Source organism: Parambassis ranga, chromosome 2, assembly GCF_900634625.1.
Source record: "Parambassis ranga chromosome 2, fParRan2.1, whole genome shotgun sequence".
NCBI lineage: Eukaryota > Metazoa > Chordata > Actinopteri > Ambassidae > Parambassis > Parambassis ranga.
In genome coordinates this window covers 38,072,250-38,084,956 of record NC_041023.1, presented here as the reverse complement: position 1 = coordinate 38,084,956, position 12,707 = coordinate 38,072,250, and the positions used below count along the sequence as shown (strand labels likewise).

The window sequence follows — 12,707 nt, the reverse complement described above, 5'->3', positions numbered from 1 at the left end:
AGCTCCTGAGATGGTAAAAGGTGAAGTGGTTGGTCCTCCTGCAGATATTTGGACTGTTGGAGTTGTCACCTACATCATGTAAGTCATGATTTCTCTTTAGTTTGTCAGTTAAGGTGAGAGTTGGTGGACTACTTTTCTTCTGTCTTCCTCCAGGCTGAGCGGTCGGCTGCCATTTGAAGATAAAGACCCTCAGAAAGTTGAAACTAAAATCCTGATGGCCAAGTTCGACCCTACAAAACTGTATTCAAACGTGTCCCAAAGTGCCTCCGCTTTTCTCAAGAAGATGTTGAGTAGTTACCCATGGTGAGTGGGGTAAAAAAAACAACTACACAAAAAAGTTAGCTAGTAGAAGCAGTGGTAGACTGCAGTAGTTCCTGTGTTCTCTGAGGAAAAAAGGCCATTTTTTCAATGGAGTCTGGTGGCAATATAAATGTAATTGAAGATCACATGTGTGTGTTATTTAGGGCCCGGCCGACCACACGAGACTGCTTCACTCATGCCTGGCTGCAGGATTCCTACCTAATGAAGCTGAGGAGACAGACTCTCACCTTCACGTCTGGACGGCTCAAAGAGTTCCTGGTGGAACAACAGTGTCGTCGCACAGAGGACGCCACCAAGCACAAGGTGCTGCTACGCACCTACCAGAGCTCACCCCAGTCCCCTGGGTCTGGAACCGCACCACACATCCCCAGCTCAAAGTGAGACAATGAAAATGCAGCAGCAGACATGCAGAGTCGGGTCAATCTGATCAACACAGACACAGGAGGAAGGAGAGTCACACTGCTGTGAGGTGTGGGTTAAATGCTCCTGAGGACACAGGATGTTCTTCCGTTTTCTCTTGATTGCACAATTTCTCAATCACATTGTGAATTTTGAAATTGCACATAAATATTTGTTTTAGCACGATCAGCCTGGAACATGCGTATCATTAGTATTTCTCCTTGTTTATGTCACTCAGTTTAGTAGTAAACAACTCATGTGAATGTACCATGATTTATGCTGCTAATTTATTTTTGCATTCAGTCACATTTTTAAACTCAAAACCAAAAATATTCTTTTGGAAATTGTTTACTTTTTTCATGTTAATTTATTTGTGTGTGTGTGTGTGTGTGTGTGTGTGAGTGCATGAGCATTTTCGCTTTTCAAATTGAGGGAAAAAAAGGATAAAAACAAAGAGTGTCTTTGTGATTGATGTTAAGACACACAGTGAACATGAGCTATTTTAGGGAGATTTGTGGTCTAGTTCTGTGGTTAAAACTCTAAGTGTAATACAGCTGTGAAAAGCTAATCTGTAATGTAGATTTTTACATTTTACTCTGAAAAGACCTACACAGGTTTATCGCCATGGTTTGTCAGTAACGGCTGGTCAGGTTTGCTCAAATCATGATCACCTAGTCAGTGCCTAAATCGGATGAATGTCCAAAATGTTCCTCTTGTAAAATGTGTCTCCATTGGTTCCTATTCACAACTTTAAAAATATTTGAACAAAGTTTTATGAGCATATTTGAAAGAGATGCACATAAATTAGTCCTTGTAACAATAGAACGTCTTGTGTATTGCTCTCACAGTGTTCCTTTTTTGTATGAATTTGGATGGTTGAAGATTTGTAAATGTACCAATTTGCGGTGTTTATATGTGGACAAAGTTGTTTTTATGAAATAGTATGTAATAAACTATTGATACATTGGGAAAATTACTCCCCTTAAATATTGTTCAGCCCAGGAGTCAAAGTGGAGGCTAAATAGGGTCAGAACCCCAATCTCTCTCTCTCTCTCTCTCTCTCTCTCTCTCACACACACACACACACACACACAGATATATTTTAATTTAATTTTTTTTAATTTTATAATCCTTTATTAGTCCCACAGATGGGAAATTTCTTGAGGCTGCTGCCAAGCGATGTCATACAATGACTGACAAGACGCGCCACACACCAGTGAGTACACTTGAAGCAATGCGGGTAAAGTGCCTTGCCCAAGGACACACAACAGTGACTAGGGAGGAGCTGGGATTGAACAACCAACCTTCTGGTTATTGGACAACCCTTTTCCCGTCTTCTTGACCTCAAATGTAAAGTGCAAGAAAGCAGGTTTTTTTTCATGGGAATTTCTTCTGTTCCCATGGGAAACTCTACCCACATTTAGTGGACACTCAGTGTAGGGGTACAGCCTGGACAGGCCACCAGTCCATCACAGGGCAATACTCGCTGTCAGAGATCAAAATGAGCATGAGACCTGAACTGATGGCAGACCTGGAGGCTCTGAAACTCATCCTGATCATGACATTGAAATAGAGGAGGATTCTGACTATGAACTAAGTGAGGAAACAACTATTCATGTTCCTCCAAGCAACACATTCACATCCAAAAATGGTGAAATATGGAGGTTTTCGTCCCCAAATACACGTCAAATACATGATATTTAACAATATCACTCCATACAAGGAAAAAACAGTAATATATGTATACATAACGGGGGTTAAATTTTAAATTTCAGGAGCTGTGAAACAACACAAACAGCACTGCTCCTGCTGAGAACCTTCCCGGGAATCTCAAAGGCTGTGGAGAATCTCAATAGACTGCTGCACTTCATTCAAACATTTGTTTACTTCCTTGCCTTGTTTACTAGCAGAGGACAGAACAATGCTGCCTAAACACAGGTGGTAGCAAATAAGGTTAGGTTTATTATGTTCACACTGAGATTATTTTTGAGTTTTCATTTTAGTGAATAAATACTTAAAAAAAAACTTTTTCTTTACTTTCTGCTAGTTTAGTATTCTATTCTTCTTATTATTGTATTGTAAGCATTCTGTTGCTAAAGACAGTCCCTATCTTATGCTGATAATAATAATAATAATAATAATAATAATAATAATAATAATAATAATAATAATAATAATAATAATAATAATAATTTCGGATTCGTGGGTATTATTTTTGATGTTATTGTGAAAAGAACGTCCACAGTCTGCACTTGTGCGACGCTCCCTTACTGAGGCAGTTTCAAGGGGACCCAAACTGGGCGTTTCATCGCTGTTAGTCCTTCAAAACAAAAGAAAAGGGATAAAGAGATAGTTTAGCTTTTGAGTAAATCGCTGCTTCTTGTAACTACACGACGGGTACGGTTGTAACATCCTCCCACAGAACGTAAACCTGCCGGTGAAAATATCTGCAAGCGAGCGCGGTGTTTACAGCGTGCGAGTTACTGAGTTTGCCTCGCTGTCTGGTGTTTAGCTGAGTTTTAATCTATCACATGGTGTGATATAAATTGTTAGAAGTGTACAACATATATTTACTGTGTTTAGGTTGCGTTTAAGAGGGTCATTCTTGCTTGAAGTGAGTGCGGTGAAGCTAGCTTGCTAGCTTAGCTAACTTTTGAGTAACTTTGTTTCGGGTTACTTTAAGGGATCATCGTCAAACGTACAGACGCGAGAAGAAGGAGCGTCCTTTGCTGCCATTCCCTCACTGCGCCACTTTAAGTGAAATGGGAAACCTTGAAACCTCCATGTTTGTATCTTGAAATTGCGAGCGGAGTCGAGCACCATATTGAATCAAAGTTACTAACTCCTTGACAAATGTTTTGTAACTTCCCCACTTTGAAAGCTTAAGCGGGCATCTGAACGGACACCCCTGGGTGTAAAATGGACGTGCTGTAGGCAACTTGTTGCGACGTTTTCCTGCGCGCTTTCGGCTTTGTTTTCGTTGAAGTTGGTTTTAATGCAGCAGTACCGAGTCAGCGAACAAACTCTAACTTTAAAGTGTGAGGTCAGCAGTCTGGATCAGACCTGGATGTGATGGACAATCCGTCCTCAGTTATCACCCAAGTCAGCCGGGATGAAGAGGGAAGTAAAGGCGCAGAGAGGGGTGAGTGTTTTCATTTGTTCGTCCTCTGTCACTAAAAAGTTTTGCAGCTCTTAGATCAGAGTTAGCAGGAGCCTACGCAGTAATCTGCTTACAGTAACAACACGTTACAGCCGGCACTGCTGCACAAACTCACTGAAACTCAGTGCTCTGCACAGGTCAGGGCTGCGGCCTTTTTCTGAAAGCAGAGGTGCTTCATTTTATTACATAAACATCTCAAAATTGTATATCATGTGGCAGCACGGTGATGTTATTGATTATTCTGTACACACACCAGTGTGCAAATGCAGTTTACTGAGTAATCAGATGACCTGTCAGTCAGTCAGCAGCCAGCAATGCTGATGTGGCTGGAGGTGAAGACTTTACTGTTGTGATATGTGTGGCCTAAGCAGGATTAACAGCAGCCTAATGTATAAATTCACATTGGTGATCATGTATGTGGCAGCATGTTCACTTTCATATTGAAACGTTTAGTTTCTCTGAAGGATCAGGTTTGCCTGTGTTCTCAGATCAAGATATGTTAGTGTTTCTCAACTGTTGGGTCACCTTTGGCACAATTGCTTAACATGCTAATAGATGGACTGATATGTGGTTAAATTTTTGTGGGCTCTGGTATTCAGATGCATTCTGTTACCTATTATTGATATGATTGCTTGCATTATTGATTGATTGTATATAATTAATACTCAGTCTTAATTAGATTGATAAACCAGCGGAAATGTCCTCCACTCATTCATTAGTTGTTGCAGCTTAAGAGCATAGAATGACTATATAGATGATTGAACCAGGATAATATAATAATCAACATTTATTATGGTGTTCCTTTCAACGTGTTGACTTGATAATTACCAGTTGAAACATTTTAATTAGTGTCTGCTTGTATTGGAGAGTTTTATAGCTCTTTTTTTGTAATTAGTTACACACTTACCTCATTTATCTTGATTAAATACAGTAGGTCAGCTGTCTTATTAGCAGTATCAGACATGTAGGTCAAATCTGTGCATCCTAAGTTTTGAATGAATAAGCTAAACAGGAAAGCTCAGGCAAAGGCTGCCTTTATTTGTTTTTGGTTGTTAGCACCATGTGTTATCTTGATTGAGGGGCTGAAATGAAATCACTGACAGGCATAAAAAGCTGATAAGCCAGTCTGAAGGGAGCTCATGCACAGGGAATTATTTCATGCTGATTCCATTTGATTTATTCTGTCTTTGGGAAACAGGCAGAGCTGGGTAAATCAATAATAAGATAAGATGGAGTTTGGTTCCTGAGTTACTTTACTTTACTTTACTCTCCAGTGTGACAACACAGTCAACAGTCTAATTCATGATTAGGTTGGTATGTGTTTGCTACCTAGCAGCAACACTGATTACACAGTAATTCTACTGATATCGTTTCTCACTCATTGGGTGTTTTTTTACTGATTAAAAAATGTGTTACTGTTGTTCAAGCCAAACAGCTTTCTGTGTTTTTACACAGAGTTAATAGAGGATTTTTACAAAGCAGCACACAAATGAGTCTTTCATTTGTGCCAGATGTGTTTTTTTAAAGACAATATCAAAAAACACAGCTTAAAAGGCTGAAAAATTAAAAGCAATTTCTTACTTTTTAGGGTTTTTCCTCATATTGGGCTCACGGGGAGAGACGCTGTGTAATTATAGAACAGAAGTATACATGTTTTCTGTTATTTTGATAATTTAATAAACAAAAACTGTACCTAATGCTATAATTGACAGCAAATAATCAATTTATCTTTGCTCGATCCTAGTAAATAACATAGATGAATGAGTATTTTCTGAATAACACAGATTACAATAATATAAGTGTAAACACGCACACTTGTTCATCTGATTCAGCATCAGTAGAGAGACTCCTTAATTGTATTAGATTGTTATCCATTGCACATCAGGGAGAAATCCGATTGGTCCTTCGTTCATCCCGCAACACGGCGACACACCCAAACATCTATATTAAGCCATGAGAAGTAGAAGAAGGAGCCATGGAACAGATGGTACAGCCTCCACAGTGCAATGTTACAGAGTCAGTCACTGAAACAGCCTCATTTTATAGAAAGATCCGAGAAACTTTTACAAGGCTTGCTCTTTTTGGTTTAACTCAGGTTTAGGCATGAGTCCGGGGATATTTCTTATAGCCTGCAGTGTGTTCCTGTGTACTCCATAAATCAGCTCTCTCTTTGTCATCCTCATAATGTGCCTTTTTATCAATTAACGTGTGTTTTGTAGTCGGCACCCGCTTGAAAAGACAAAAACACTGACGTGAAGCCAGCCTTCAGGGAGCAAATAAGGACATGGAAGTGAATGCTGAAAATCCTAAAGACATAAAAGAGTGAATGAAGTCACAGGGGAGGGAAGAGTTGACACTTAAACATTTCTTCTTCCTCCAGTTTTAGTTGAGATAGTTTTGCTCCCTACATGGATAATAGTATCACAGGCTTATGCTAAAACATGATAGCAAGTGGCTTCCTGCACTGATACCCGTCTGTTTCCTCTTCCTGTTTTGGCCCAAGCACGGCAGAGGCCGGCGGAGGGTCAGACGGGGTTTGAATCCACAAATGGAGTAGGAGGGAATGGCGCAGAGGGAATGAAAGAGGCGTGAGAGATGGACAACAGAGGTTTGTGTGTTGGTAACACAGTCACGTCCGGACAGACGGAGAGAGTGCATAAAGACACAGAGACAAAATGTAACACTAAAAAGTTATGAAACAGCTCTTGTGAAAGCAGCAAAGTGCCAGTGACAGATGTTTGTAGCTAAAAAATGTGTAAGAAAAAAAAAGTGTACATCTCTTGGTGCCACCTTAAATTGCTTCCAGTAAATAAGTCGCCCTACTTATCTTTCCACATGACATGATGATGAAGTCATGAATGAGGAATAGCTCATCACCACAAACATTGTTTAATAAAAACATGTTTCATCATTTAATTATCTTATTATGCAGGGAATGTATTCACTTCACACTGTCTTGCTAGCAGCTAAACCTCAGCTCAAATGTGCATATTTGATTATGATCCAAAACGCTAGCAGCCAGGCTGCAGGACGCTCCTGAAACTGCAAGAATAAACCCTCATTCAGCATGTGCCAAGTTTGTCTGGTTAATAATCATCAGTTTGGCAGGGGCCAGGTGGAGCTTTTGTTGCGTTGCCTTTAGTTAGTTTTCAGTCTGAATGACGGAGGGTGAAAAATGAAAAAAAGGTTGCGTCTAGAGCCTGTATGCTTGTTAACATAAGTTTAAAGGAGCTGGATGCTCATTGGGAGTTTTGTGCTGACATCAGAGGGGCAGTTACGCAAGAGCTCCTGGCAGGCACGTGTGTTTCCAGGAGTGTTTGTGCACATGACGGAGGTATGAGGAAAGTTGCTGGGTGTCTTTTTTTACTGTTTTTATACAACCACTGAGCTGGAGTCATCAGTTTAGTGTACAAAGTGCGACTACAGAAACAAAGTGTGTCATATAGAAAACACATTTACAACAAAAGCTGATATTTAAGTTAAATAATTTGGATTTCCATGAACCCAGATGTAGTCAAAAATTTTCTTCTGCAGGTTCCTCTCCCTCTCCATCCTCCAAGAAGCCCAGGAGTGGAGGCCTCTTTTCCAGCCTCTTTTGCTGTCTATGTCGGGACCAGCCCGAACCACCACCAGTCAACAACAATGCCCCTTTATTGGTGGAAGAGAATGGAAGTGTTTCCAAGGTATGTATTTTTTTCTTGGTGTGTTTTGACAGCAACAGATACAACAATAATTATTCTTTTATTATTTTTTTGTATACTTTTTCTTTACACATCTATTATTTTATGGTGTTTTTAGATCCAGGTGAAGCCACTGCTGCCTCCAGTGAAGTCAAAAGACTCGGGAAAAATCTGTGTTGTTATAGATTTGGATGAGACATTAGTTCACAGCTCTTTCAAGGTAAATGAAAGTAATGTGTAAATCTCAAATGTCTTTAAAGCACATAGTTTCACTTGGAGAGCTATGAAACACCCCTAGACTTCTTGGTTGTTGTTGGCTCCGACAGTGACATTTATCTTGTTGCAGACAAATGCCAAACCCTAACTAGCTGGTTCTACAATCCAAACACTATGATATGCACACTGTCAGCTGTCTACCTGCGTTCTAAGAGAGCGGTGTGTTGTTTCTCCTGTCTTAAACTCTTTTTTTTGTCTTTTTATCAGCCTGTAAACAACGCAGATTTCATAATTCCTGTGGAAATAGATGGAACAGTACACCAGGTAATGCTAGCATCACACATCATTTTGGCCATGTTGAGCCGTGTGTCAATTGCCAAGTGTTGTCAGTGTTTAAGGGATTTGAAGACAGCTGCTTGAAGATGGATGATACGCCATGGGTCTGGGCCTGATTCAAGTAATCCAGGATAGGTTTGTTCAGACAAGCACAGCCTATTCTGGATGACTTGGTTCAGGAACGCTGCCCTCAGCTGCAAACAGGAAGAAGAAAAACACTTCAAGGAGCCTCTCTGCATATCTTTATGAAAATATCCAGCCTTTATTTGCATGTGAAACAGAAAGGTTATACTACTTTACCTCAGTCACTTGTAGAAACATGTATTTAGTGCATCTGTGTGTTCCAGGTGTATGTCCTGAAGCGGCCACATGTTGATGAATTTCTGAAGAGGATGGGAGAGCTGTTTGAGTGCGTCCTGTTCACCGCCAGCTTAGCCAAGGTGTGAAGAAACCCAGCGGGAAGTTTTATCCATCGGCTGTAAAAGTGCAAGTCTATAAATCTGCATTCTCTGCTTTAGTATGCAGACCCCGTCTCTGATCTCCTGGACAAGTGGGGTGCATTTCGTTGCCGCCTTTTCCGGGAGTCTTGTGTCTTCCACCGAGGGAACTACGTCAAGGACCTGAGTCGCCTCGGTCGCGACCTCAACAAGGTCATCATCGTTGACAACTCCCCCGCCTCCTACATCTTCCACCCAGACAACGCAGTGAGTATCCTGCATATTAGTGGTTATTTTACTTTTATGCATCTTTTGTGTAACTTGTGTTTTTATCCAGGTGCCTGTGGCCTCATGGTTCGATGACATGTCTGACACTGAGCTTCTGGACCTCATCCCATTCTTTGAGAGGCTGAGCAAAGTGGATAATGTCTACACAGTCCTCAAGCACCAAGGGACCACGAGCTAACATTGTTCGACATTTTTTTTCTTCATCTCGGATCTGAACAAAAAATACAAGAAATGCACACACCAGCAACGACGCTCCAGCTCCAGCTATCACTGCCCACCAGAACACAAGCTGCTTCACCAACTTGCTCGGGAGGGTTCAGTGACCGTAATAGCACCAACACTGCCACCTCCTGGCCAAACAGAAAACTGGCTTCCACACAGTGGATGAATGAACATCACTGAGTCCAAAAGTTCTCTGGACACAGACTGGGTACTGGACATGGATTTAACAGCCTCATCTTGCAGAGTAATGCAGGATTCAGACAGGAATTTTTCTTTTGGGAAGGTTACGTGCAAATAAACTCGGAACGGACAGAAGGTGGATATGTACTGTACATGTTTTTAATTTTAAACATGTTGGAATAGCACACAACATAATTTTTTGCCACACTATTTGTCTAAAACCAAGTGACATTTTAGAGATTTTAGATGATCAGGTGTTTTGAAACAACAGTGTTATGGATGAATCTGTTTTTAAAAAATCTTTAAACTCAGCTGGGGCAGTGACTTAAAATGGATGGGACAGCACTTTACAAGCACAGTGTGTAGTCTATAGAACAATTTAAAGTGATTTTAGCACAATGTGTATACTAAACCCAGCTGAAAAACATTTTCATGATAATTGGGGATCATTATTTGGGGGTTATGTTTTGCAGCATATATTGCCACACCTTATATTTGATTTATGGCCTCTTTGTTGCTTTTAAGCACAAACTTACAAAGTGTTTGACCATTAAGAGAAGGGCTTGTTTGGTCAGGTATGTTAAGCTTCAAAGTTTTTTTTTTTTTTTTCCCGACACGGTACACAGGCTGGAAACAATTTCAGGACTTTGTCATAAAATGTGGATTGAAGGGGGTGAGCTGCCATGTGAGGACACACAAGTGTGGTTTTAAAAGAAAATCCACCCTTGAACACTATTAATAAACATTCAGCAGAGATCGACTGAAATAGATGTAGAACAAAAGGACAAATTCAAGCAAAGTGGCCTAGGGCATTCTGCAAGTAGCGGTTTAGTAACAACAAAGTGGTTTAAATATGTTGGACAAGGATGGATTTTACCTTTTGCAGTCACACTGTAACCTCACAGAGATCTCTTTGGTCCAGACTTGTCCCTCATTTGCGTTGACAATGCCATGTGTTGACACTGATGAATGGAAACGGTGGATTTGATGCAAGCCAGAGATGACCATTAATTCCACCGCATTATTTTTCTATGTTTAACAAATTCTTGTCAATCAAATTAGCTTGTTTATTATATGAAAAAACTGATTTTATTTTTTATCCTGGAGTTGCCCTCCAATACAATATTTACAGTGTGTGGTCTGGCTGTTTTCATGCAAGACCAGGTTGGTTACCTCATACATTAGCAGGTAGAATATGCCGCACCAGCAAACAAATAACAGTGGTTGTATCTTACTATTGTAGGCACATAACAGGGTAAGTTTTGAAAAGCCATCATCACAGTTCGGTTAAGTTCTGATGGAAAACAGAAGTATTTATAGGAACATTTTGTCATTGAAAAAAATGGGGGCCCATTCGCGGATACTGTACTTCTTACACATTCAGTAGATATGTATATGTTGTTTTGCACAGTAATAAAGCAAACAAATTTCATTAATATATGGAATATTCAAGTTACTGTATTCATGATTCAATAGATGTAACCTAATTTTTTGAACTTTTTGTTGTTTATCATACCAAATTATGTATGGACATGTATGTTATAATGCCATTTTCCCATAAATGCTAAATGAAAGAAGTGTTGAGCATTATCCTTTCTTAAAAACAATTTTTCTAGCTGTTCTTACACATAATTTCTTAAAATGTAATTGCTATGTTGTCATTGTTTACATTTTATTTAATTGCTAGAAACGTTCAAATGCATCAGTATTTATTTCTAAATTGTCTTTCTAAAAGATTTACAATTCTTTCGATTTTAGTGTATATAAAACCCAAGTTCTTTTTTTGCTGTTTCATATTGTTGTTCTTTGATTACTTTTGGCCACGTCGGATACCGTACATCGACGAACCCGGAAGTCCGCCATCTTTTTTTTTAAGTAACGTTGAAATCGTTTGAAACGCGTCTTCATTTAGTAATTTAACATGGATAATAATAACATTAGTTCTGAGAATTCACGGTCATTGTGGGCGACAGTAGTGATGTCCAAATGAAGCAATGAAGCAGTATTGAACCACTTCATCAATTGTGTCGCGTATGGGTTCATTCATTCAAAGCTTCGTTTTAGTGACCTCTAGTGGTGAAATAGGACACTTGATTACGTGATGAGTGTAACCAGGTGTGTGATGTACATATATTTTAGTTAAGACTGATTAATTGGTTTTGGTCAGTTGATTCTATAAATGTATGTATTGCAATAGGAGCTTGTGGATATGCCTGGATAGTAATTCAAACATTTTTATTGTTAAACAATATTTTTTCCACTGTTTTGGACTGAGCCGGTTTCAGCAAAGTCTCAAGTTATGAAGCAGTGTCGAGTGATTGAACCAGTCATGTGATTCACTGAGAGGACGTCATCGGTCACGTGGGTTTTCCTGCACCACAGCAAGCTTCGAAACAGTGGTTCAACATGTTGCCAATCACTTTGGGAAGGACACCCTACGATTGGTGAGGGAACATGAAAAGACCTCTAGGAAACTGGCAGACTACAGGAATCAAATACGCTTCAGCCTGAGATGCAGACAGGAAAAGTTAGCCCCAATCAGCCTACGTCTCGGATCCACCGTCACAGAGCAGACACCATCCTGCAGAAAGCCCAGAACCAACTCCTCAACGAAAGCATTAGACAGATCAACTTCACCATAGACGCTCTCATGGCCACCACGAAGCAGACAAGATCACAGCTTGCCACCCTCCTACCCAGCGAAGTCATGGATGAAGTCATCAAACTGACTGAAAAAGTCCAGACGGCACAGCACACCAAAGGTAAGGAACGACAAAAACGCAAATTCCAAAAACTAAAAAACTGTTTTCTCTGTTAAAAATGCAGCTGACCTACACACATGGAGGAGGGACGCCCACTCCTCAGTGACACAGCCACATATGAGACACTGAAGAGGGACCCCACCGGCAACTACAAGAAAAAACTAGTCAGCTACCTACAAAAACTGGAGAAGGACCAAATCATCAACCGCAAGCTCTACTTCCGACTGTATCCTGGGGAAGCCACTCCACGCCTGTATGGACTCCCGAAGATACACAAGGAAGGAGTCCCCCTCAGACCCATCGTCAGCAGCACAAACAACGTGGCTAAGCACTTGGCTGAACTCTCGACACCACTGGTAGGTAACACACCACATCACATCCACAACTCTCAGGACTTTGTGAACAAGGTGGAGAAGATCCGAATGGACCCAGACGACACCATGGTCTCATTTGATGTCACCTCCTTGTTCACCTGCATCCCTACATCAGAAGCCACAGAGATGGTAAGGACGTACCTCACACAAGACGGCACACTCATTGGAGAGAACCAATCTCATGCCAGACCACATCTGTGACCTGCTGGACCTCTGCCTGACCACCACTTATTTCCAGTACAATGGGAACTTTTACAGACAGAAGCACGGCTGTGCGATGGGATCACCTGTGTCTCCTATTGTGGCCAACCTCTACATGGAAGAAGTGGAGA

The 12,707-nt window shown here is 40.6% G+C and overlaps 2 protein-coding genes across 8 annotated transcripts in view; both read left to right on the top strand.

Moving 5' to 3' along the window:
* Nucleotides 1-1,683, top strand: part of LOC114446033 (striated muscle preferentially expressed protein kinase-like) — a 28,490-nt gene extending 26,807 nt beyond the window's left edge. For all 7 annotated transcript variants that reach the window (XM_028421438.1, XM_028421429.1, XM_028421444.1 and 4 more), the window contains 3 exons: nucleotides 3-78; nucleotides 154-303; nucleotides 465-1,683. In XM_028421438.1, coding sequence (XP_028277239.1) covers nucleotides 3-78; nucleotides 154-303; nucleotides 465-702 — 464 coding nt within the window. In that variant the 3' untranslated portion in view covers nucleotides 703-1,683. The remainder of the gene's footprint in view (nucleotides 1-2; nucleotides 79-153; nucleotides 304-464) is intronic.
* Nucleotides 1,684-2,984: 1,301 nt separating this feature from the next.
* LOC114431327 (carboxy-terminal domain RNA polymerase II polypeptide A small phosphatase 1-like) lies at nucleotides 2,985-10,677 on the top strand. The gene is made up of 7 exons (XM_028398934.1): nucleotides 2,985-3,862; nucleotides 7,415-7,563; nucleotides 7,679-7,780; nucleotides 8,044-8,100; nucleotides 8,460-8,552; nucleotides 8,631-8,816; nucleotides 8,887-10,677. The coding sequence occupies exons 1-7, from the start codon at nucleotides 3,793-3,795 to the stop codon at nucleotides 9,013-9,015; spliced, it is 786 nt and encodes a 261-aa protein (XP_028254735.1). The 5' UTR covers nucleotides 2,985-3,792; the 3' UTR covers nucleotides 9,016-10,677.
* The last annotated feature ends 2,030 nt before the right edge of the window (nucleotides 10,678-12,707 follow it).